The sequence below is a fragment of the Cetorhinus maximus genome, chromosome 15 (genome assembly GCF_964194155.1).
Source record: "Cetorhinus maximus chromosome 15, sCetMax3.hap1.1, whole genome shotgun sequence".
NCBI classification, from domain to species: Eukaryota; Metazoa; Chordata; class Chondrichthyes; order Lamniformes; family Cetorhinidae; genus Cetorhinus; species Cetorhinus maximus.
The window spans coordinates 98,640,900-98,667,884 of record NC_135893.1 but is presented as its reverse complement, the minus strand read 5'-3'; the positions used below and the strand labels follow the sequence as shown (position 1 = coordinate 98,667,884).

The 26,985-nt window shown below is 45.4% G+C and overlaps 1 protein-coding gene across 3 annotated transcripts in view; it reads left to right on the top strand.

The window, feature by feature from the left end:
- The window catches only part of LOC144691035 (syntaxin-binding protein 4), a 140,882-nt gene that overhangs the window by 97,719 nt on the left and 16,178 nt on the right, over window positions 1–26,985 (top strand). For all 3 annotated transcript variants that reach the window (XM_078559040.1, XM_078559041.1, XM_078559042.1), the window contains 10 exons: window positions 1,338–1,488; window positions 3,340–3,412; window positions 5,706–5,800; window positions 10,873–10,969; window positions 12,698–12,825; window positions 13,203–13,295; window positions 18,012–18,077; window positions 18,320–18,511; window positions 19,229–19,345; window positions 21,584–21,633. In XM_078559040.1, coding sequence (XP_078415166.1) covers window positions 1,338–1,488; window positions 3,340–3,412; window positions 5,706–5,800; window positions 10,873–10,969; window positions 12,698–12,825; window positions 13,203–13,295; window positions 18,012–18,077; window positions 18,320–18,511; window positions 19,229–19,345; window positions 21,584–21,633 — 1,062 coding nt within the window. The remainder of the gene's footprint in view (window positions 1–1,337; window positions 1,489–3,339; window positions 3,413–5,705; window positions 5,801–10,872; window positions 10,970–12,697; window positions 12,826–13,202; window positions 13,296–18,011; window positions 18,078–18,319; window positions 18,512–19,228; window positions 19,346–21,583; window positions 21,634–26,985) is intronic.

Sequence of the window (26,985 nt, the reverse complement as noted above, 5' to 3'; positions counted from 1 at the left end):
TGCAGTACTGATGGGATGCTATTCTGTCAGAGGTGCCGTCTTTCAGGTGAGGTGTTATCTGCCCTCTCGGGTGAATGTTAAAAAATCTGAGGCACTGTTGCACAGGAGGATGGGGGAGTTGTCCCAATGTCCTGGCTGATGTTTCTAGAAAACCAACTCCTAAAATGATGTGGTCATTTATTCATTGCTCGTCATGGAAGCTTTCTGTGTGCAAATTGGGTGCTGCGTTTCCTACAGTACAACAGTTTCTACACATCAAAATACTTCATCGGCTGCAAAATGCTTTGAGATATCCTGAGGCCATGAAAGGTGCTATATAAATGCAAGCCTTTCTTATGAGAGTCCAGCAGTAACTAGCTTAGAGATGAGAATTATTGGGCACCATGAAAAATACATTATTTTCTCTTTAGAGTTAGGAACTTAGGAACAGGAGAAGACCATTTAATCCTTCAAATGTTTCCTGCCATTCAATGAGATCACAGCTGATCTGTAACCTAACTCTGTGCCTTTGCCCCATATCCCCTAATACCATTAGTGAACAAAAGTCCATCAATCTCAGATTTAAAATGAACAACCCACATCAATTGTTTGTAGAAGAGAGTTCCAAACATCTACCAATCTTGGTGTTTCCCCGGGGCTCAATCTTATGGTTTTCAGTAGGGGTGAGGGAAGCAGAACCGAAAGTGAGTGGTCCACTCACTCCTGCCCACCCCCCCCCCCCCACCCCCCACCCCCACCCGCCCCCGCTGTCACAGCTCAGCAAATCGAGCGTCAGACGGCCAATTAGCGGGCTCCCCAAGGGAAAGCCGCCAATCTGTGTTGGGAAGGGGGCTCCGCACCCAGTCAGGTGTCTAGACCGAGGCGTCAGGCAGAAGAGGGGTAATGCGTGAACCGGAAGTCAATCACAGTCACCAATTTAAAAGCTGCCTGTCCTCACACGCCTCCTCCTTATTTGTTAAGGCAGCCCAAAAACAGCGAATAAGTAAAATCTAATAACACCCAAACGCCTTCACCAGCCAGACCCTGCTGCTCCATGCTGCTTGGGTCTCCTTCTGCACCATAACGATTCTGTGACTTCTGTGAGAATTGGAGGAGTGCAGGCATTTCGCAGGGTTGTGAGACTCTAAGAGGTTGCAGAGAAACGGAGGTCTGAAGCCATGGAGGGATTTGAAAACGAGGAGGAGAATTTTAAAATCGAAGTTTACTTAAACCGGGAATCAGTCTATGTCAGCGAACCACAAGGTGGTGGGTCAACGGGACTTGGTTGCAAGTTAGAACACGGCTAGGAGAGTTTTGGATGAACCTAAGCTTTTATAATTTTTATAATTTATTTAAAGGAATGAAGAAACCATAACAATTGCCTTTTTACCAGGCAAAGGATCTTTACATTCAAATACTTCATTACACAACGGGGACCACTCAGCTCAGAAGAACACTGGAAATGGCTACAGTTCTTGTAGGTTGAAGGTTCATGTGAGAACACCTAAGGTCAGTATAAACTTATTCTGTTATATTGAACCACATAGCAATTACCAAACAGGAATCGACAGTCCATGCTGGTGCTTATCTTCCACATAACGGTAGACTTAATTCCTCTTGCCTGTCCTATTCCCATTCTCAATTGTTCACCTTTCCTTCAACTGCCCATCTCACCTCCGGTGTCTCTGTGTCTCACTCTTGCTCCTGTATCAGGAGGTCATGGGGCCCTTTCCGGAGACTGGAGCATAAAATCTAGGGAGTGCCACATTGGCAGTGGTGCTGTCTTTCTGATGAGGCATTAAACTGAGGCTCCGCTTGCCCTCGCATCAGGTGGATATAAAAGATTGCATGTTACTATTTCGAAGAAAATCAGGGGAATTCTGTCCAGCGTCCTGGTCAATATTTATCCCTCAACAAACGCCTAAAAACAGATTAGTGTCATGCTGCTGTTTGTGGGACTTTACTGTGCACAAGTTGCCCGCTGCACTTTCTACATGACTCCCGTGGCTACACTTCAAAAAGTATTTCATTGACTGTAAAGCACTTTGGGGCAGGCCGAGGTCAGGAAAGGCGCTATATGAATGCAGGTCTTTCTTTTCAGACAGCAACAAAGGCAGAAGCAGAGAATTAATAAGGTGATCGTTTCAAGTACTGTAGCATGCTGCAGATGAAGGTAGAATGAGAAATTTAACTGAACTTATCAGGATTGTGCAGGATGACCTATGTCAAGATAAGTTAGTTACCAAAAGCCAATGCCTTTTAAACATAGCAGGCCCAAAAAATGGTTGGACTCACAGCGTGAGTCCAGTAAAATGGCGAAATAAAATTGGTCCCGGTTTTTTTTTACCTGAGGAGCTGGCAAGTATTATATTGGTGAGGCCTACAAGTACCATTTTTACCCGTATGTCCTGACGTCTCAATGTAAGACATCGGGGTCAAAATTACAGGATTTATAGATTGAGATATAATACGCTTGTAACAATATTTTGCTCTTTTGGATCTCTGCAACTTTGTTCAGGCATTAGAGTGCTCCTCTCCTGCTCCAGTCAATGGGCCTCTAGTGCGACCTCTGGCCTCTGCAGAGTTCACTGATCTGAATCGGCCCTCGTTTTTGTTGTCTCGTGGCTCCTGCTCAAAAGTGAACATCAACTGAGGCTATGGGCAGGAATTTGAGTCTTTGGTCAGGCCCCCTGATTATAATTACAGGTCCCGACTGTGTTGGGGGCTGTCACCCGACACCAATCAGTGACCAAAGGGCACGTTTGCCATCCAATTAGGAAGGTAGGCGGGCTCTTGAAGCTAGAGAGCCAATAGGAGGCCCTCCAGCACGAAAGGGACTGCAGCCTGCTGTGGCAGGTAAGGGAGAGAGAGCGGACACCCTCTCAGTGGGGTGAAGGGGCCTCAAAGTCAGCCTGGAGTGCTGGCTCCTTGGTCTGCCACAGTGAGACTGCCTCCAGGTAGCTTCTGTTCTCTCGATTCCTCAGGGGGACCCACAGACCGACTAGAGTTTTCCAGTCAGTCTCTGATCAATGGCTTCAATTGGCAAGTTAAATGCCTTAATTAGCTACTCTCCAATAGGCTCATATATAAATAATGGCTGCTGGATGAAGTATCAGAGGATCCTGTTAGCTGTACAGCTATATCTCAAAATGACTGGCGTCCCAGGAGAAGAGGGAGAAAAATTGAGGGGGAAAGATACATATCTTCCTTATCAATGTGACCAGCTAGATCAGGGACATCTGAATCTGTTGCTGTGCCTATAATCTTTTGCCTATGGTCGTTAACCCTAGAGCATTAAGTACCTGTGTATCATCTTATAAAACTTTTGTGCTAATCATACACTCGTATTTTTCTCAACAGCCCCGACTTGAAGACCACTGTCCAGTGCCTTTCCAGTCACCAGACATTTGCCCGCTAGAGCTCACTGCCTCAGGTATCTAATCTCAGTGTGGTGAGGGGCAAAGCTTCTCACCTTCTGAACCCTTTTGATTTACATGATTGTAGAAAAGTGTCTAGCAAGCAACTTCTTCATCATTTCCACCCACCCTGCTTTAGCTCCTCAGAAAGAAACAAGATCTTCACCCAAACCCAGATATGCTCAGTGGGATAATTAAGGAGGTTATCTACACAGAAATGAATGGATTGTGTAGCCATACTCTGTTGTGTCACTAGTCAGGTTTTTTAAATTTGTTTATGGGATGTTGACATTATTGGCAAGGCTTGTATTTGTTGCCCATCCCTATTTGCCCTTGAGAGCAGTTAAGAATCAACCACATTGCTATGGGCCTGGATCACATGTAGGCCAGACCAGGTAAAGATGGTAGATTTCCTTCCCCAAAGGGTATTAGTGAGCCAAATGGGTTTTTACAACAGTTGATGATAGTTTTGCTGACACTAGCTTTATATTTCAGATTGTTTTACTAATTGAATTTAAATTCCACCAGCGACTGTGATGGGATTTGAACCCGTGCCCCCAGAGAATTAGAATGCACCTCTGGGTTACTAAATCCAGTGACATTATAATTATACCACCATCTCCCCAATTCTCTCACCTGTATTGATCGACCTGTCCAATTCTAGCCATTCTAATGTGGTCATTAACACTCCCAATTTGGCTGCAGTATCAGAACAGACACCAAAGGATCAACTTTAACCCGAGCCACTCAGCATAAACCAGGCAGATAAGGCAGTTAAAAAGGAGTAGGTCAGTCACCAGCTCAGGTACCGATCATTGATCTCCATAGAGATCGATAACTTTTAAAAAGACATTTGAATTCAGAGTGACCAACTTAAAGGGTCACACAAAAAGATTTCAAGTTTGAAACTTTTACTGCAACAAACAAACTCGCAGCACCATTGCCTAAACACTATTTTTGAAGGCAAATTATACTTCAGGAACAGGACTTTCCCATTTTAACGTTTAAATCAACCAAAAATCTCCTACTCCATGGTTATAGTAACACCGTCCCTTAGGTAAAAATAGAACCAAAGGACCATGGAAAAGTTATCGCACAGAAAGGGGCCATCGTGTCTGCACTAGCCAAGAAAGGAAAAAAAAATTAAAACTAGTTGCCCATTCTAATCCCACCTTCTAGCACCCAGTCCTTAGCCTTGCCGGTTACAGCACTTTAGGTGCAGATCCAGGTACCTCTTAAATGAGTTGAGGGTTTCTGCCTCCACCACCGAACCAGGCTGTGAATTCCAAACACTCACCAGGGTGGGTGAAGAAGTTTTTCCTCATGTCCCCTCCAATCCTTCTACCAATCACCATAAATCTGTGCCCCCTGGTAATTGACCTCTCTGCTAGGGGAAACAGGGCATCCCTGTCTACTCTACCTAGACCCCCCCATAATCTTGTACACCTCAATCAGGTCACCCCTCAGCCTCCTCTGTTCCAAGGAAAACAACCCCAGCCTATCCAATCTTTTCCTCATAGTTGCAATTTTCAAGCCCTAGCAAAATTCTTGTAAATCCCCTGTGTTCTCCCTCCAGATATTGAATTCTCCCAGAACCAGTCCAAAGTGATTCTTATCCTCCAAGAGTTTACTTCCATTCTTTTCTTTCCCAACCTGGTAACTTTTAACCCAAAGCTGTCTTTCATGGCGAGGGTTTTCCAGGTGAATCTACCTCTAGCTCAAGCTAGGCGAATCTTCCAGTCTCATTTTAAATCCTCATGAATTGGGTCTTTTCAATCCAAGTGCAAGATCCTACTCACATTCCTGTGTGGTGAACCATAGAGATTTTCTGCCTCTATCTTCTTGCTCTCTCTCTCTTGCTCTCTCTCGCGTTCTCTCTCTCGCTCAGATCCTGGTCAATTGCCCTGTCTATGAAATTCAGAGTTATCTTTTAGGAGAACCTTGTAACCCAATCCTATAATATGCACCCTACCCTCTCAAATTCCACTTCCATGGCAATGTGAATCATATGGGCCTTGTATCCAGGTTAAAATGTGGATTAGCTACCCTTGAGACCCCCGACTCTATTCTATCTTGAAATTAAATGAATAGTTTAAAGTACAACCGTTTACAACCTGACATTCTTAACACCTCCCTCAGACTTTGGAGACTAACAGCCTATCCACCGTCAGCACAGATGCTTATGCTATTGTCCACAAGTGTGAACAACACAATCTTGAATCCCAGCAGAGTTTGAGAGTTTAAAGTTTATAACGCTCCAAAGGACATTGAATTTGCAACAAACTAGCATGTGTCATTCCTTCTGTACAGCTGCCAAAGCATCCATTCAGAAAGAAGTGCCCAGCATCAAACGAAAGGTCTCTCTGGACCCACATGTTCGGTTAAAGGTGGATAAGCTTGAGTTGGTAAGTGTCTCTTGCATGTGCTCCTCTCCCTCATCCTTTTCATTTCCTCTTCCTCCTTCCCCTTTTCCATTCCAGTGAGCAAACTAGTTTGTAGTCAGGGATTCGGGAGAAAAGTAACACTAAATTTGCCTGAATGCTTAGACATAGTTAGAAAAGTCAGACATTAAAACATATATGTGAAGCAATGCAACCAATATTCAGGGCCTTGAAGTTCCCGTGGAGTTGTCAATGGCTGTGGTTAGCCCTTCTCCGAGGGTGGAGAAGTGTACTTAAAAAGTTGAGATGCTGAAATACCCACCGCTGACACTATGGTGTGTTTTCTTAATCTCTGTGATAGCTACTACTATGCAGAAGGTACTGAACGCCCAAGTAGGCATCAGTAACACAATAACAGGGATTCTTCATTCCTGAGGTTTGGTATGCTTGTTGCTTCTTTCAATGATCCATGGCTCCTCTGAGGGGCTGTGGGACATGTGAGTTCTTGGTGTTGGAACCCCCTCTAATGCAACTCAACTGGTCTTGTTTTGAGGTAGGAGAGGTTCCTCCCTCCACAAGGCCCTGCTGAATCCTCACCATAAGGGCTGGGACCCATCGATGGGCCGATTGGCCTAATTTCTGTTCCCATGTCTTATGGTCTTATGGTCATACATCCGTCTCCTAGCTGAATTTCTGACCAAAGATGGGAATGAGCTGAAGGACCAGAAATCTTCAGTCCCCGGTAGATCTGCCTGCAAAAGTCAGCAGTGGGGATTTACGCTGCCCCACGCCACTGCTGGGGCTTTGCTCAGGGTGAACGACTTATCAGAAGATTGCAACTGGTGCAAGGCCTCAAAATTCTTGCCCTCATTTCCAATTCCAACCATTCAGACTGAGAAAGCCAAATCTCTGCAGGTCTGATCACCATTGGTACTCACTGCCCAAATTCTCTGAAAACGAGATAGATGTGCATTGACCCAGTTTGGATTCCAAAGTGAATTTTAAGTTCAATGTCAGTGATGACATGTGGAGGCTGATTTACCTACTATAGGTTTGGAATGACCAGAGAGCCTCATAACAAGAACAAGTTGAGGAGTAATGGGCTTAAGTTTATTACCTTTCCTGGAACAGAAATTATCTTTCTTTTAAATAATGACTTTCACAGCATTCTCATATCACAAATAGATATCAATGATCACAAAAATGGAAAATATTTTGTAATGTAATCATAACGTAAGTTGTTGTCCCCAAACTGCCATCCCAGTATTGCCTGGAAATGCGGAATGTAGGTGGATATGGGAAAACTGAAATTGTGTTACGACAGAAGGAAGAGCTTGAATGGATCCAGACCACGTCGTATTCTAAGGGAATTCCAAAATATCTCGTGATCCAGTGATGGAATTTTCTTGGATCTACTCCTCCTCCGTTGCCACAAATGCGTCAGAAGAACAACATAAACCCCTAAAACAGGGTTCTCAGCTTCCTTGGAACTGAGGGGAAACTGCCAGGGAATTCCCAGCAGCTGACTTGTTTTTTTTGAAATGGAATGACATCCTCCAGGCGGGCAGCCATCTCAGAACAGCAGCAAGAGAGATGAATGTCCAATTAATCTGGGATTTTATTGGTGGTGTTACTTGAGGAATGTCATCTGGGGGAACTTCCATGCTCATATTGGAAATAGTGCTATCCCATCTTTTACATCCTCTTGAATATGCAAACTAGGCACAGTCCATTTCATCCGAAAGACCTGCAATAATATAGCGCTCTCAGTTCTGCACTGATGCCTAGATTAGCTGCTCATCAACATCCTGGGGGTTACCATTGACCAGAAACTGAACTGGACCAGCTATATAAATACTGTGGCTACAAGAGCAGGTCAGAGGCTAGGAATCGTGCAGTAAATAACTCACCTCCTGACTTCCCAAAGGCTGTCCACCGTCTACAAGGCACAAGTCAGGAGTGTGATGGAATACTCCCCACTTGCCTGGATGAGTGCAGCTCCCACAACACTCAAGAAGCTTGATACTATCCAGGAAAAAGCAGCCCACTTGATTGTCACCACATCCACAAACGTTCATTCCCTCCACCTCCTACGCACAGTGGCAGTAGTGTGTACTATCTACAAGATGCACTGCAGGAATTCACCAAGGCTCCTTCCAAACCCATGACTGCGGCCATCTAGAAGGACAAGGGCAGCAGATACATAGGAACACCACCACCTGGAAGTTCCAGAATGGGAAGTTCCCTCCAAGTCACTCACCATCCTGACTTGGAAATATATCGCCGTTACTTCACTGTCGCTTAGTCAAAATCCTGGAACTCCTTCTCTAACAGCACTGTGGGTGTACCTACACCACATGGACTGCAGCAGTTCAAGGAGGCAGCTCACCATCACCTACCCAAGGGCAATTAGGGATGGGCAATAAATGTTGGCCTAGCCAGCGACACCCACATCCCATGAATGAATAATAAAAAAAATTGTGTCCCAGAGTGGGTCTTGAAACCTCCTGACTCAAAGGCAAATCTGCTATTAAGCCAAACGGACATTTATTTTCTAATTGTTTGCTTTGCCATAACAATGTTAGAAACGCAGGTCCCTTTAAGAGTAAACCAGGGCAAGCTTCAGAGTGAATTGAGAGCAGGTGATGCTCTTTGAAACCTGTACTTAAGAGCCAGGTTTTCCCCTAGTTGAGGGGGTTTTGCTTCTGGAGCAGGAGAGGATCCAGAAAGGAAGAGTGTCTGTACTGAACTGTAGTTTAACAATCGAAGAGTTGTGACTCACAGAATATCTTCTGCTCCTGATTCGGTTAATGGATATCCAATTTCAGAGGCACATTGTCCAACATCTGCCTCAGACCAACATCAGACCGCCTCATCCTCTACAATAAATACAGAACGTGCTGGGAATACTCAGCAGGTCTGGTGGCATCTGTGGAGAGAGAAGCAGAGTTAATGTTTCGAATTGAATATGGCTCTTCTTCAGAACCTCATCATGCCTAATAAGCGAATAGATAGAGTGGGCAGGATAAAATTGTTTCCCTTGATGGAGAATTCTAGAACCAGGGGACATAGATCCAAGATATGTGGCAAAAGGTGTAGGGGGGGACATGAGGAAGAACTTTTTTACACAGAGGGTAGTGGGTGTCTGGAATTCGCTGCCCAAGTTGGTGGTAGAGGCAGAAACTTTAAACTATTTTAACAAGTACCTGGATCTGCACCTAAAGTGCTGTAAGCTGCAGGGCTATGGGCCGGGTGCAGGAAGGTGGGATTAGAAAGGGCACCTGGGTGTCCTCGGGCTGGCGTGGACAAGACGGGCCGAATGGCCTCCTTCTGTGCTGTAACTTTTCTATGGTTCCAATTTTCTACCTGTATCTGAAACAAAAGGAAACCTCATCACCACCCATTCCAAATTCTCTACCTCCCATCGCATTTTAATTTTCAATACCTGTGCTGCTGTGACCTATTTCCACTGAATATCGGAAGACTCAGGAGCGCAAAAACATTGCCTGTTCAAATCACGTCAGCTCATGGAGTCTCCCTGCAGCTCAAGTTCCTGGGTTTTATATCTGGACAAAGTTCATTGTGTGGGGATGTTTGTGAAATGACCAATTTATTCTCTATCACAGGAGGCTGTGGAGCCAAGTCACTGAATATATTTAAGAAGGAAAATAGATAGATTTCTGGGCTCTAAAGGCTTGCAGGGGTATGGGGAGAGAGCGGGAGTATGGCGTTGAGATAGAGGATCAGCTAGGATCAGACTGAATGGCGGAGCAGTCTCAAAGGGCTGAATGACCTACTCCTGCTATTTTTCTATGTTTCTATTAAAGAGCATTTCATTATTCTCTTTCTCTTCCCCTTCTTGCTGACTCACACACACATACACACTTTTCCATTGGAAGTGCAATGGAACGCCCATTTATACACGTAAACAGGATTCCTGCCCCACTCCCAGCAAAGCCAAGACGGCACAGCAATGAAAAGTGTATAGAAACTCAGGACGATGGCTGACTGTCCATTTCCAGGAATTGATTCAAGGTCAGACAGTAGTGGCGTACTAGGGTTTCTTTTTGACATGCCAAGGTTAAAACTTTAGTCAATGGATCACAGGTCTCTGAGAATGGCAGAGACCCTAGTGATTCAGTGATTGGTTCTCACACCAGTGCAGGTGTCCAATCTGTGAAAGTTCACACTTTCACTCACCTCCTTGACTGAAAATTCCCAATAGCAGAGATCAGGCCAAAAAAAACAAGCAAGCCACTTGAGAATGTGCAGTAATTCTAATTAAAAATATATATGCTCCAATAAATAATTCAGAAGAAATTTCTCTCCCCGGACAGTGGTTAGAGTGTAGAACTCGCCACTGCATGGAGTATGTGAGGTGAACAGCATAGAGGATAAGTAGATAAAGGAGAACAGCATATGTTGATCGGGTTAGGTGAAGAAAGGTGGGATGAGCTTCAAAGGTGGGTCATAAAAAACAAAGAGTCTAGTTGGGCCAAATGGCTTAATTCTGTGCTGTAATTTCCGTGTAATATATACAGTTGTGTCATATTGCATGCAGATAGGGGTAATGGGTGGTGGGGTAATGGTATTGTCAATGGACTGCTATTCCAGAGACCCAGGGTAATGCACTGGGGACCTGGGTTCAAATCCCACCATGGCAAATGGTGAAATTTGAATTCATTAAAAAATCTGGAATTAAAAGTCTGATGATGACCATGAAATCACTGTTGATTGTCATAAAAACCCATCTGGTTCACTAATGTCCTTCAGGTAAGGAAATCTGCCATCCTTACCTGGTCTGGCCTACATGTGATTCCAGATCCACAGCAATGTGGTTGACTCTTAAAATGCTCTCTGAATAAGGGCAATTAGGGGTGGGCAATAAATGCTGGCCTAGCCAGTGATGCCCTTGTCCAATGAAAATAAAATAAAGTTTACATTCTGTTACAGGTTAGGCTAGATTAACACTGTCTCTACAAACTAGTCTCAAAACTTTGTTAACTTATAATGAAATAGTGACAGTGTTGAGATCAGTTGATGTATTAACCACACCACTGTAATTTTGACTGTTGTGTTATCTTTTTCTGCTCTAGGCTCTGAAGTACCTCGGACTACATGTGACAGAAGAACGGAGAAAAGTGCTAAGGCATAGTCTCACAAATGATTCACAGGGAACTGTGGCATTTGGAGGTAAGGGCGGGCTTTCGATTAAGATAAGTTTTTAGTCACATTCCTTCTTCCTTCACTTCTTCACTGGTGCTATAGAGCCCCAGCAGGGAAGGGAAGATAGAATTTTCTGTAACTATGGATCCATTATAAGTAGTGTTATTATCACCCCTAGCTAACAACGTTGTAAGAGCACCTTCATCAGGTGGACTGCAAAAGCTCAAGAATAAGGCCCACCGCCTCCTCCTCATGAACAATTAGGGAGGGGCAATAAATGCTGACTACATCCCAGAAAAGAATGGAAAACACCAAAATTGAGTCTCCACATGGTGTAACTGAGCCCATGACCTTTGCCTCCCTCCCTCCCTGCCTGCCCAGGTACAGCTTGCTGTTACAAAGTGCTCCATATAAAATGTCAGACACAGGTCAGGTGATTCCTCATGGAGGGAGGGTCTTCAGACCACTCTTCCGCCACAATGGGCCAGAAATCAAGGACAGAAGTATACCTATGTAAATAGATCATGGGGAGATAGGAGCAAGTCTTCACTATTCCATTTGAACAGTCTCCAGTTCCAGCCTCGTTCCCACCCCACTGTCTCTACAAACTAGTCTCAACACTTGGTCAAGTTATAATGAAATAGTGACAGTGTTGAGATCTGTTGATGTATTATTCCTGTTTATACGTGGAGCATGTGGTGGGAAAGTGTTAAATTCAATTTATAATGGGGAACTAGCTACTCAGCACAACCAGTTCACTCATTATATAATTGTGTTATAACTCCTTCCTGTTTCATGTCTCCAACTGTGTAGATAACACGCAGCTATACTAATTTTGAAAAGGTGATAAGTCCCTGAAGGATTAAAGGATGTTGAACCTATTCAGTTCCCCGCCCCTCCACCCCAAAATAAAAATAATCCAGTGTGATAGTTTAGAGAACTGAAAAACCATCAGAAGGCCCCAGGACCGGGATTTTGCTCCATTATCCCACTCCAACTTTAGCAACAGGAATTGTTAATTGTATATTAATTGTATTTAATTATGTGTAGGTGGTCAGCATTAACTGAGGATTCACTTGTGCTCCTATAAATAGGAACAGACTGAAACTGTGGTTATTGGGTCAGGAGATGTATGCTTGTACTATGTATCTTCGTAAATAAATGCACATAAAAGTATGTAAAGATTGGCTCCAACTCTGTCCTTCATTATTAGGCTTTCTGGTATCGAACAATAACAGGCTGAAAATGGGATGATGAGGTCCACTTCTCATTCTTGCCTCAAACACGATTTTCCTCTCCCTTCCCCTGATGGCTACTTGCAAGCTGCCTACTCCCTGCCTGTCACATGCAAATTATCTCAGGACCCAGCCCATCTTCACCATTGCCCTGTCTTCCACTATTGACTCTTGTCCCCACAACACACAACCCACCACACCAGGGAACACCGCACACACACATGCACGCACACACTCACACCCGCACACACACACACACACTCTCACAATGTGCACATGCATGCACATACACTCCAAACCAGGAAAATTGGGTGGTGTCAGAGTTGGGGAGATGTGTAGAAGTCCCACTACAACCCTCTTCTGGTGAAAAGAATCCAGGCCTTGTATTCTGGCCCACAACAAAGAGGGACAAGAAACTATGGAGTTTCTTAAGTTAATTTTGCAATTTGGGTTCTGCTGATGGAGATGCTGATGGCTAAAGGCTCACTCGGCTGATAATAACTCAGAGTGAACTTTGCAGATTTTGTGCAGGCAGCGAGAATTACATTACCACAGGAGCTGGAGGACGTTGGCCTAAGTCAAAGTCCCCTGATGTTTTTTCCTCATGAAGTTGCGAACCTACTGGACACAACAGCTTTCCAATCTCCGGTAAGAGAACATGACTTTGTTGCTCTAGATGCTAAGCTCTGCAATTCCTTCTCTAAACCTCTCCACCTCTCCCTCCTCTCAGACCCTCCTTCAAAACCTACCTGTGTGGCCAAGCTTTTGGTCACCTGTCCTATTTCTCCTTATGTGGTTCAGTGTCAATTTTTGTTTGCTATATGGGCATGAGACAAGCGGAGAAGCATACAAATTATTCTAGATTTTGTTCATGCATTTAATTGCAGAAATAATTCTAATGCAGCAGCAAAGCCACTAAAATGCCCAGCTACTGCTTAGTTGTTGAGTTTAAGCTCGTCGGATTTAACTCTGTGATATAACATCATGTGCTTAACTGTTTTCTCCCCACGCTATCTAAATTTTAGATCTTTAGCTCCAACACCTTCCATGACTCAGAAAATCTCAACCACCTGCAGTCAGAGGTAACCAAACTCCGTCAGGAGATTGAAAAAATGAAGGTAAGGTTTCTTTCGGCAGTGGACATGGCACGATGATGTTGAATACCCTGTCGTGGAACTGTTCGGTTTCACTCTTTACCAGTCAGGGTTAACTCAGCAAGAGGCTAGTCTTGCATCAAGTTATGGCTTCTGTTGATTTTTTTTTTGAGTAGTTGTATTTATCTCATTTATTGATTATAGTCAGTCCACTGTGTACATTGTCCAACAATTTGCTAGTGACAATTTCAATCCTTAGCTCTTCCAGGAAATAAAAGTGTGCCATGCATTTCATGAACTTATTAATGTTCACATGAGAGAGATAATGATTGTAATGAGTATGGAAGATTATCGAAGAATGATTTGCAGCTGATTACGCAGAACATCTGATTTCAGTATTTATTACAAAAGAATTATTTTTACATGATTCAGGCAATATTGATCAGAATAACAATCCTTAATCGCGTTGTGGATCAGCGTGTGGTTAGTTGATCCAGATCAGTATTAAATAGTATCCACAGTCATAGGGTAAACCAGATAGATAATCTGTAATGTCTGTTAGATGTTCAAAGTTGTTTTCCATTTAACTTTGCCTGTGACATTTCCATCTTATGAGTCATCTTCAGCAGCTCCTTTCTTAAGAACTTGTGTAACAATAGTCCTTTTAATTTAATGTAAATCGTTACAGTCCCAGTGTTAATGCACCTTTCACCTCCCACTGCTTCATGGTGGATCACCAACCATTGGCCTGCTCACCATCACTCTCCAGGGTGCATTCACCCCCTGAAAAATGTAAGTGGTGAGACTGACACCAATCATCATCTGAAGTGAAGTGGGTTTGTCATGGGAATCCTCCATATAAATCCAGAGACATTAAATTGGCCCATTCTTCACCCAGTACATGGGCAGCCCAGATTACTTTGCATCATGCTTTGGATTGTAAGGAACCAGAAAGCTTACTTATGGGACCCGACTTTTACATTTAGCACAAGGTGAGAGACTGAATCGCATTGCATAAAATGAAAGAGTAAACCAGCGCCCAAATTCCCATCTTAATTTTGCTATCCATTTCCTTTATGGTTCAAACCTAGACACAAGACTCCCACAGGCCGAATATCCTTTACCCATACATCTAAAAACCTAACACATCCAAAAACCCAACTTTTTTTGAGCAGCTATGCAGTTAATTTGTATGTTAATAAAGCAATGTAATATTATATTACAGTGGTAATAGCTGTTAATAGGTAAGAAGTAGGGTGTGTGAGAGTTGGCAAATGGAGGAACAACCTAGTATTTGTAGACTATAGCTAGCCGAGGCTTAGGCTATTGTAATGTAAGTAGACTTAGGGCTGCCGTATATATGGTAGCTATATCACATCCACAAGCCCAATCGGCCCCGAGGGTTTGGGATAAAGGATACTCAACCTGTACTAAAATAGCCACTTTGTAATGAGCCTGCTGATATTTAAGATTAACAAGAGAATAAATTTCTAGATAAACCTGCATAAAATTAACAGCAAATGCTTCAGGAATTTCACCAACCTTCTCACAGTTTTTTTAAAAATGCAATTTTTGACATATTGGATTCCATAAAACGGAGGAGCAGAAGTAGGTCATTCGGCCCATCGAGTCTGCTCCGCCATTCAATGAGATCGTGGCTGATCTGATAATCCTCAACTCCACTTTTCTGCCTTTTCCCCATAACCCTTGATTCCCTTCCGGATTAAAAATGTCTATCTCAGCCTTGAATATACTTAACAACTCAGCCTCTACAGTCCTCCATGGTAAAGAATTCCACAGATTCACTACCCTCTGAGAGAAGAAATTCTTCTTCATCTCTGTCTTAAATGGGTGACCCCTTACTCTGAGATTATGCCCACTGGTCCGAGATTCTCCCACAAGGGGAAACAACCTCTCAGCATCTACCAGCCCCATAAGAATCTCATGTTTCAATAAGGTCGTCTCTCATTCTTCTTATCTCCAATGAGCACAGGCCCAACCTACTCAACCTCTCCTCATGAGAAAATCCCTCCATACCTGGGATCAACCTAGTGAACCTTCTCTGGACTGCCTCCAATGCCAGCATATCTTTCCTTAGAAAAGGGGACCGTAGCTGTTCACAGTGTTCTAGGTGCAGTCTAACCAATGCCTTGTCTAGTTTTAGCAAGACTTCCCTATTTTTATACTCCATTCCCTTTGAAATAAAGGCCAACATTCTATTTACCTTCCCCATTACCTGCTGAACTTGTATGCTAGCTTTTTGGAATTCATGCATGAGGACCCCCAAATCCCTCTGTGCTGCAGCTTTCTGCAGTCTTTCTCCATTCAAATAATATTCAGCTCCTCTATTCTTCCTGTCAAAGTGCATAACCTCACATTTCCCCACATTATATTCCATCTGCCAAGTTTTTGCCCACTCACTTAACCTGTCTATATCCAGCTATAGACTCTTTGTGTCATCCTCACCGCTTGCCTTCCCATCTATTTTTGTGTCATCCACAAACTTGGCGATGGTACATTCACTTCCTTCATCCATGTCATTAATATATATTGTAAATAATTGTCGCCCCAGCGCTGATCCCTGTAGCACTCCACTAGTTACAGGTTGCCTTCCTGAAAATGCCCCCCTTATCCTAATTCTCTGTCTTCTATTAGTTAGCCAATCCTTTATCCATGCTAATATTCTAACCCCAAAACTATGGGCTCTTACCTTATTGAGTAGCATTATGTGTGGTGCCTTGTCGAACACCTTTTGGAAATCCAAATATATTACATCTACTGGTTCCCCTTTATCTATCCTGTTTGTTACCTCCTCAAAGAATTCTAATAAATTTGTTAGGCATGATTTCCCCTTCATGAAGCCATGCTGACTCAGCTTGATTAGATTATGCATCTCTAAATGCTCTGCTATTATATCCTTTATAATAGATTCTAACATTTTCCCAATGACTGATGTTAAGCTAACTGGCCTATAGTTACCTATATTTTGTCTCCCTCCCTTTTTGAATAAGGGGGTGTTACATTGAAGTTTTCCAATCCTCTGGGACTTTTCCAGAATCTGAGGATTCTTGGAAGATTACTACCAGTGCATCCACTATTTGTGTAGCTACTTCCTTTAATATCCTAGGATGCAAGCCATCAGGTCCAGGGGACTTATTGGCCTTTGGCCTCATTAGTTTTCCTAGTACTTTTTCTCTACTGATAGTTGTTGTATTTATTCCTCCGCCCTCCCCACCCCCGCACTTTTGCCCCTTGATTATCTAGTATTTTTGGAATGCTATTAGTGTCTTTTACTGTGAAGACTGATGCAAAGTATTTATTCAACTCTTCTGCCATTTCCTGGCTCCCCATTATTATTTCCCCAGCCTCATTCTCTAAGGGGCCTATATTCACTTTGGCCTCTCTCTTCCTTTTTATATATTTAAAGAAGCTCTTACCGTCCATTTTTATATTATTTGTTAGTTTACCATCAAAGTTTATTTTCTCCCTCTTTATTATTTTTTTGGTCACCTTTTGTTGGTTTATAAGACTTCCCAATCATTCTCTGTCCTACAGTATAGCCACTGTAAGGGGGCTGCCAGTGTCTTCTTCCCCATGTTATTTCTTACCTCCACCCAAATGGACTTTACATCTTCTGATCCAAGATCATTCCTTGCTATCGTACTTATTCCATATCTGGACTAACAACTGGATCCCTCCCCTCCCACTTCAAGTTCCTCTCCAGCCCTTAGGAGATGTCTGCAGCTGTTGAGAGCTGGCCTTGGGCTACCTTCTTGCATAAAACCGAAGGGCTTGCTGGACCATTCCTGAGGGTAGTTAAGAGCCAACCACATTGCAATCAGTCTGAGGTCACATATAGGCCTGACCAGATAAGGATGGCAGATTTCACTCCCTAAAGAACACTAGCGAGCAAGATGAGTTTTTACCAACAATCCAGTTTTGTGATCAGTACTGATACTGGCCTTTATTTCCAGGTTTTTAATAAATTGAATTCAAATTCTCCAGGGACCATGGTGGGATTTGAACTCACATCTTCGGGTCATTAGCCCAGTCCAGTAACATAACCATGATGTTACTGCACCCCCTTTTATTCATTATTTGTTATAACTGATGACTCAAATGTACAATCAGAAAAAAGTAAGAACTTGCCTTTTTATAGGGCCCATCATGATCTCTAAACCTCCCAAACCACTTCACATCTTTAATCTTGAAGTCTGGTCATTATTACAATATGTCATACTATTTGCACAGTGCAAGATCCTCCAAACAGCAGTGAGATAAATGCCCAGATAATCTACATAAATCATGTTGGTTGAGAGATAAATATTGACCTTCTTCAATTGATCATCTTCAAATCGTGCCACGGACTCTTTCGCTGAGAGGGTAGGTGGGCTTAAGCTTGTTAATTAATCTTCTTCAGTTCTCTGCCTGAAGGCAACCCATAGCACCATGATCTTCATCATGGGTCAGGCAAGGAGGCAGGTCCCAAATCCACCCTAGCCAAAACGGCGATCGAACCGTATGCTGTTGGCACCAATCTGATCCACAGTGGCCGTCCAGCCAACTGAGCCAACGTTCTTTCCATCACATGACTGACCAGGAATCTCTCCCGCTCTTACTGCCTGCCATTGACATATGTTGGAAGGATTAGCCAACCTGTTTGCTAATTGATATGTAGTTGGTCATTTCAGAATCAGGATCAAAAGCTCTGTCCTACAAAGCCCTTTATTGCCATCATAGGGTCTTATCAAGGAGATGGAGAAGAATAAGAAAGCACTGGAGGAGGAGCTTCAACAAGAGACTCAGGTTAGTGGGACCTTCTGCTGTGACAATGAAACGTTAAGCATCTGCCAGGAATTGGTCATCGCCTGGGAAGAGTTCAGAAGGTTGAACTGGGGGTGGCTCATCACATTGTTCAAAGATTTTCACCCAGTTTTCCTTTCTGCGCTCTGCCCATGAGATGATCAATGCCCAAGCGATAACGATGAAAATGCACCCTGTCTGCCAATGCCAACATCAACCCAACCCTCTGCTTCTAAACCCTGCAGAAAGCCACAGCCGCACTTGCAGAAAACAGGACGTTGCAGGACAAGTTGCGTTTGGCCAGTGCGGTTCAGCATCGGGCTTGCAGCGCTGAGCAAGACTATGAGGAGGTAATACGCCTTCTGGAGGCTGAGATCACAGACCTCAAAACTGAGCTGGCAGGGAAGACGCAAAGTAATTCAGCAGAGCTTACAAAGGTGAGCAATGTACTGAATGCTGTGAGCTGATCAAACAGGGGACAAAGTAACTCCCCTTGACTTTGTTTGACCTGAAGCTACGAGACTTCACTGGGTCTGAAGTCAAGCCAAACTGACCTTTTTTCATGGGATGCAATATGCCTTTGCAAGTATGATGAGGGAGCTTGGGATGTTGTTTGAATGTTATGATCCTATGCTTGACTGTTCTCTGAGGCAGCTCCCAGTCTCCCCAGATGTTAGTGAGGAAGATTGCCCGAGTGATAGGTCATTAGGATTAAATTACACATATATGATGGGTTGCTTTCCCAGAAAAGCATTAATAAACCAGTTGGACCATCATCTTAAAAATAAATCTGGTGTCTCTTTGGCTATCTATTGTCTAATTCTGACTCAAAAATATCAACGTTCCTAATTTTCCTGTACCATAGGCAGGTTTATTCAACAAGTGCATTTGTTTTATAAAATGAGGTAAAATGGAAATACTTTTCGATAAGAATCAAGACGAAATGACCTTTAGCAAAAAGTAAATGTCAACAGAAATTTTCTTGATTCAAGGCAGCTTGTTACACCGTCACAAAGTCTCATTTTTCCTTGATGATTTAGGCATCTTCGGTGTCTTGTAAGATAGACAGAAAATAGTTGTGATTTTTCTGAGGGTTTCTAGTTGAAGCCTCAGGTTTGTGCCCGTTCTACTGACGTTGATATTTAATCTGTTAGGAGGACACTCGGGATCTGCGGCAAAGACTGTCAATCGCCAACTGCCAGCTGCATACATTTGAGCTCAGCCGCAAACATCTGGAAGTCTCGAACAAGAAGCTATTTTCCTTTGTTGAGGTGAGGCTTGTATCTAACCGTTCAAGAGTGAAACGTGATCTAATTGTGATCTGCCTCTGTGTGACATGCTTCCCTCTTTATAACAAATATGGAAAACAAACCAAAGTTAGTTGTTTGGTTGTACAGAATTTGAGTATTGCTGAGAAAAGAGACATGTCGAAGCTTTTTGTCTTGCACTCATCAGGACACTTTGCAAGAATACCAATATAAAGGGAAAACAACAATTTATACTGTATGTGAAGAGAGTGCTGATTGGTTGGCAAGTAGACTGATTGGTAGAGGCATTGCCATGGAGAATGCACCAGTGATGGTGACTGGCAGTTAACTGCCAAGCATTGCGTGAAGTTTAAACCAAGCAGCTTGACCCTGGTTGGTAACCAAAGGTACAGCTTTACCGTCATTTTCAATGCAAGGGGCCTCGTTTTTGTCGGGTCATCCCAACTCCACAGGCAGACAGGATCCAGATGCTAAAGTCCTGTCCCCATTTCTGACGGATCTAATTTTTTGCCGGCAGGAGGAAGGGGGCAGGGTGTGACTCACACAGGAGGGAAACCCAAACTCAGCAGGACCATTTGAACTTAGTGCTGAGTTCAAACAGACCGCTTTTTGGCTGGTCCAAGGCCCTTAACCCACAATATAGGGGGGGTCACTAACTTATACAATAGATGTAAACACTCTTGAACAGTGGATAAGGTCTGTTTAAGCGTCATGATCTGAAGTTATTCAAAACCCCTGCTGTCAGTGAGAGTTTATAAAATCCCTCTGTTGGACTGCTTTGATTGACAGGTCATATTGTGGAGGTTAGAAAAATGTTACCCTTTGGTCATGCAGTTTCAATAGCATTCTCTTTGACATTTCCCTAAGGGTTATTATTATGTCTTTATGAATGTTAAATAAAAAGCTACAATTATCCTAGCAGGGGGTTCTGAGTTCACTGTTTGATTGACAGTTTAAAGAAACCATTAAAGGATTGGCTATCTTTGATTTGGGGTCTGAATGAAAGTTTGTTTTATAAGAGATTAACCACTTGAGGCATTTTGAAAGCTTTGAATGGGTTTTCCATGAATGGGAGGTTTTTTTGCTATCAGTTGTGCATGAGTGAGACCTGTATTAGATTGTTGGAGGCTTATTTTTCTCATCTCCACATGACCCCTGAGGTCTGCCTATGGTGGACACGGAGTGAGTGGCTATGGAGGGGTCATGGGCATTGGTGGGGGCACAGGTTGGCAAGGAGGGGAAATGGGGGATTGGGTGAGGTGGGGGCGGGGTGAGGGGTTGTGAGAGGTGAGGGCTTAACAGCTTCTAACACAACCGAAATGAAGTCCAAGAGAACTGAAGCGGGCCTTCTAATCAGTGTGCCTTGGTATACCCCACCCTCCAAACCCCTCTCCACACCACCGCCCCCCCCCCCACCCCCACCCCCACCTCCACACCGTGGCCGCCCAGGATCTACTCCTGGGGTCAGTGAGCCTAACTCGATCCCGTCCCCGCACCTACCTGCCCGGAGTGAAAACTGGATCTAACGGGGCCCTTTAAACTGAGGCGGGTCTGCTGAGTGGAAAAATTGCCCAACGAGATATCCATCTGAGTAGCGAAAATCCAGCTTTGTACAGCGCTAGAACGTGCTGAGCGAATCATACACAAAGAAAGACTTGCACGGATCTAACATATGAGTGTGTGTGTGTGTGAGTGAATGAGTGATTGTGTGTGTGTGTGTGTGTGTGTGAGTGAATGAGTGATTGTGTGTGTGTGTGTGTGTGTGTGTGTGTGTGTGTGAGTGAATGAGCGATTGTGTGTGTGTGTGTGTATGTGTGTGAGAGTGAGTGATTGTGTGTGTGTGTGTGTGTGTGTGAGTGTGAGTGAATGAGTGCTTGTGTGTGTGTGTGTGTGTGTGTGAGTGTGAGTGAATGAGTGATTGTGTGTGTGTGTGTGTGTGTGTGAGTGAGTGATTGTGTGTGTGTGTGTGTGTGAGTGAATGAGTGAGTGTGTGTGTGTGTGAGTGAATGAGTGAGTGTGTGTGTGTGTGTGTGTGTGTGTGGGGAGGGGGGACAGGGTGGGGGTGGTTATCCATGCACGTTGTTAGAGAGGTGACGAGGGGATTTTACTTTTCAAGTGAAAAGTGTCAACAAAAGAAGGAAAGTGTAACGACTGGAAACATTGCATCTCCGACGTTAAAAGCCCCCCCTCTAATTGAATTGTCCTCTCAAAAAAATCAATGTTATTTTCCTTCTCCTGCAGAAAGTACACAAAGTTCTAACATCTGCCACCCTGCAGGGGACTGACCAGGGGTAAGTAGCCAAGTACAACTTATCACATCTATCACACCGGCTGAGCAGAATTGTACAGGGGGAAACCTAAATCTTCGCACTGATATAAGGACAAAAATAGTGTTAATATTATAATTTTAACACATACTATGAATAGAACATGCCATGGTCAGGACTGACAGTATGTACAAGATTTCTGACGGCAAACTATGCACTTGTCCCGTAAAGCTCGTGGTGACATTTTGAGAGACGAGATGGAAAATGAAACCATTGGCTCGGAGCCCTTGCACATGGTGTAAGATAAATATCAGTCATTCTCATCACCGTACCATTGTATTGCACTGTTGACCACAATTTATCCTCAGATCTCAACGTCAAAGGTTACAGCTTGGGAGGAAACTTTAATCTCAGGAGTCAGAATGCAAGTTTCCAGGGATATTCAGAGTGCACCATGCACTGGGGTGGATGACTAGGATAAAGGCTGAACCGTCTGCAACCATCTTCAACCAGAGGTGCTGGGTGGTGATCCATCTCGGCCTCCTCCTGGGGTCCCAAGCATGACAGATGCCTGCCTTCAGCCAACTCAATTCACCCCGCGTGACGGTAAGAAATGGCTGGTCACACAGGGTACAGCAAAGATTATGGTCCCTTTCCACACCCTGAATGTAGTGCTCCAAGACGAGCTGATCCCCCCAACCAAGCTGTTCCAGTGAAGATACAACACTGGGGGCAGAACCGTCCCATATTTGCACCAAGCACGGTAGCAGGCGGGTAACACAACAATTGCCTGCCGGCTGCAATGGCTTCTCACGCCATATCCTCCCAAACCTGCCGCATTAATTATGCATTCCCGGGAAACATGTCGCTTCGATGGTGGGCGGGGTCTAATTCGCCCGCCACGCCATCACCTCACTGCCTCAGCACGCCGGACACCATATTTAAAGTCCAGCCACACGAGCACCACTCGGAGCTTCCAGCCCACCAACTGCTGCAAAGAAAACATGGCCCTGAAAGGCAAACAAACTGCAGTCCCCAGGTCCAATGACACGTCCCTCGAGCGCCTTTTGGACACAATGGAGGCCCGCCGTGATGTCCTCTACCCCCAGTCTGGCCGCAGGAGGGGCAGCAACCTCACTAATCTGGGTTGGGACACAGTGGCAGAGGTGGTCAGCACCAATGTCCTTCAAAAGAGGACAGCCACCCAGTGCCGCAAGAGGATGAATGATCTCTGTTCCGCCAGGGTAAGTCACTCTTCTCATCACTCTCAACTCACACACTCACAAACCCATCACACATCCACAGGGCCCTCACTCACTGCCGGTTCAAGGGACATCACCATTCACTCTCTCACACTCACCTTCACTGTCCTCATCCCGTCCATGGGACCACCCACCACTCACACATGCCAGGCATACTTATCATCTGGCCTGGCAGGTATCCTGCTTACACTCGCTCCATCTCTATTCATGCAGGACAAGCTGGCACACAACAAGAGGGAGAGGTTGCACGCTGGTGGTGGCCAGGGCCCTCCAGGTCTCAGGTCAGGGCCCTCGGTCATGTCACAGTTGCTGGAGCTGCAAAGGCAAGCTCGGGAACATCAGGAAGAGATGTCCACTGCATTCCTCAGATTGCAAGGCAGGATGGAGGAATCTGTCCGTCTTCAGGCTGAGATGATAGCGCCGGTGTGCCAACGCACCGAGGTCAGCACTGGTTAGATGGCAGCCGCCATGCAGACCCTGGTCCAGGATGTCGCTCCTGCACTGCTGCGTGGGCTGACGCCATATTTGGCGTTCAACAGTGTGTACGCTAGAGGGGTGTGGGGCAGCTCAATCTCACTCCAGCTACTCCTCCTCAAAGAGTCAGCCAGGGGCCATAGGGCACCATAGGGGGGAGGATCAACAAGTGTACCCCCCCGGGGTCATCCATCCAGGTGATCCGAGAGTGTCCGGCCCATCCGAATCCCCTCTTCCTCTGACCTCAGCAGCTCCAGCTCCACAGGCCGAGGAGGATGCCTCTGCCACACAGCAGGATCCCGAAAGCAGGTCGGGGCCCTCCAAGTCTCAACCCTCCAGAGGACACCCGCCAAGGTCACCATGGACAGGGCATCACAGTCAGCAGGCTGCCTCCACCTCCGCTGTGGATGTCCGGGGAGCAACAAGACGTAGCAGCAGGGTTAGGAAAGTTAAGAAGATGTAGTTGCACAGACTGCGCATGAGTGTTAATCACTTATACATAATGTTCACTGTTGTCAATAAACTTCCAACAATGTCTCCCTGCCTATGGCTCCTTGTTCTGATGACCTGTGTTGTTGTCACTCAGATGTGAAACCTTTCTGCACAAGATAAAGGCAGGTGTCTCAGTCCAGGGCCTCTTCCCTGTGTCTGTGCAGCCTTTAGACCACAGTGATGGTCCAGCCTCACACTCCCTGGAAACATTACTGATGCCTGCACCTCGGTGGTGCTGGTCATTGCTGCCAGAATGTGGTGGGCAGGCACCACAGAGTTCTCTCATTTTCTCTCTGTGCTCTCAGCACCTTTAAGGTGGGGCTGGTCCCCATCTCTTCAGCATCTGTGACCAGTGACACTGTGCTCCTGAAGGGCTCAGGTGCTGAAGGCAGACAAACGATCAGATGCATTTAAAGTTTCATGGCTGCGTCTCCAGGATATGGCCCTGGTCACAGGGTGCAAGTGAGCTGCGCTCAGCCAGACAGGAGTCAGACATTCTCAGAGGCTGTGTGAAGAGCTATGGAGTGTTCTCACTGCATGTTATCATCATCCTCCTGCAATTGAGTGACTATTAGGGCCTCCACTGCATCTCCATGACAGGAGCATTCTCACAGAGGGTATTCGTGCTGCCCTAAGCCAGACTAGAGTCAAACATTCACAGATGCAATGTGAGGATCTATGGTGTCTCCTCACTGCATGTCGTCATCATCCTCCACAAATCTAGCAGCTATGAGGGCCTCCCAAGCGTGCCTGCCTCGTCTGGCCAACGCGATGGCCTCATCCCCATCAACGTCACCTCCGAGGACCTCCTCACCCTCATCCCTGTCGGTGTCCTCCTCATCAAAGGAGACTCATTGGAGGTGCAGCTCCTCCATCTCCTCCTCACCCAGCGCCTTTCCCTGTTGCAGTGTCAGGTTGTAAAGAGTGCAGCGGGCGACAACGATGCATGACAACCTCTGTGGACTTTATTGCAGGGCTCTGGAACCTCATTTTCAGCATCCCTATGGCCTGCTCCACTATGTTGCGAGTTGCAGCATGAACCTCATTATACCTTCTCTCTGCTGCAGTCTGAGGCTACTGCACGAGTGTCAGCAGCCACGGCCTCTGTGGGTGCCCTTGTCCCTGAGGAGCCAACCCTGCAGCCTCTGTGGACCCTGGAAGATGTGACTGACTGAGGATGTAGGAGGCGTGGACACTCCCAGGGAACCGTGCGCAGACCTGCAGGATGCGTTTGTGGTGGTCGCAGACCAGCTGAACGTTCAGCAAATGGAATCCCTAGCGGCTGATATAGTCCACCGCGTGTGTACATGAGAGGGATGCTGGGCAGCTCGATCTCACTCCAGCCACCCCTGCTCCACATGGAGTCAGCCTGGGGCCCCTGGGCACCCATAGGGAGGAGGAGGATCAGCTGGCGCACACTCCGGGCCCATCCACCCAGGTGTCTCCAAGAGTGTCTGGCCCATCGACCAACTGTTCCTGTGACCTCCGCAGCCCCAGCTCCACAAGCCAAGGAGGGTGTCACTGCCACACAGCAGGATCACGAAAGCAGTCGATCGCGCCCTGCACCTGTGGGAAACCTGAGATCGGGGCAAATCCAATCGCTCTTGCATCCTGGCTCTCCTGGTACCAGTCGAAATGAACAAAGTTGTGTTGCCCTCGCAAAGGTGGCATCCGTGACCTCACGGATGCATTTGTGGGTAGAGGCTTGTGATATCCCACAGAGGTCACCTGTGGAGCCCTGAAAGCGAGCGCCGCGGTCACTTTCACAGCCATTGGCAGTGGGTATCCTCCATGTCCCTGTGGCACCAAATCCTGCAATAGCTGGCAGAGATGATCAGCCAGTTCCCAAGATGTGTGCAGTCTTCGGCATTACCTCCGAATTCCCCTCAAAGTGCAGCCCACCAAGTGCACGCCTTTTATATGCTGTTGTGAGGCACATTGGCGTACAATCACGCCAAGGTGAGCACTCAATCCAGCGGAGGGGGTGGGGACAGTTCCAGCGGGCGGGGCTTATAATGATATGCAGATGTATTACAATGAGGTTCCCGACACCGATGGCAGGGAGATGGCAGGCTGATTGGACAATTGCAACCGGGTTTCACAACATCGTGAAGCTGATTTTTTGGCCTCTCGCCATATTTGCCCGCTCACGCTAACGAACACGCCCGACGCCAGTGGACAAGGACAATTCCGCTCTGGCATCTACCCAACAGGATCATAAATTGGACGTTGGAGAGTCGGAAGCCTGATTTCCAACTCATCAGACTTTTATTTTCAATGAAGTCAATGAAAATAAAGATCGGGTGAGATGTAAAACAGGTTGTGGATTTCCTATCAAATGCTTTACCCTGTGGCACAAAGTCAGGATCTATCCCCTATTCTGACATTATTAAAATAATGTGGATATAATCTATGATAACATGCATTTGACGTAGTCTACTTGGATTTCAGCAAGGCTTTTGATAAGGTCCCACATGGGAGACTGATAACGAAGGTAAGAGCCCATGGGATCCAAGGCAATTTGGCAAATTGGATCCAGAATTGGCTGAGTGGCAGGAAGCAGAGGGTGATGGTCGAGGGGCGTTTTTGTGACTGGATGCCCGTGTCCAGTGGGGTTCTACAGGGATCGGTGTTGGGACCCTTGCTGTTTGTGGTATATATAAACGATTTAGACTTGAATGTAGGAGGGTTGATCAGTAAGTTCGTGGATGACATGAAAATTGGTGGGGTGGTAAATAGTGAGGAGGATAGCCTTAGATTACAGGAGGATATAGACGGGCTGATCAGTGGCAAATGGAATTTAATCCGGATAAGTGTGAGGTGATGCACTTGGGCAGGACAAACAAGGCACGGGAATACATGATGAATGGTAGGATCCTGGGAAGTACCAAGGATCAGAAGGACCTTGGTGTGCATGTCCACCGGTCCCTTAAGATAACGGGACAGATAGATAAACTGGTTAAGAAGACATATGGGATACTTGCCAATATTCGATGAGGCATAGAGTATAAGAGCAGGGAGGTTATGCTGGAACTATATAAAACGATGGTTAGGCCACAGCTAGAGTATTGCGTGCAATTCTGGAATCCGCATTATAGGAAGGATGTGATTGCACTAGAGAGAGTGCAGAGGAGATTTACCAGGCTGT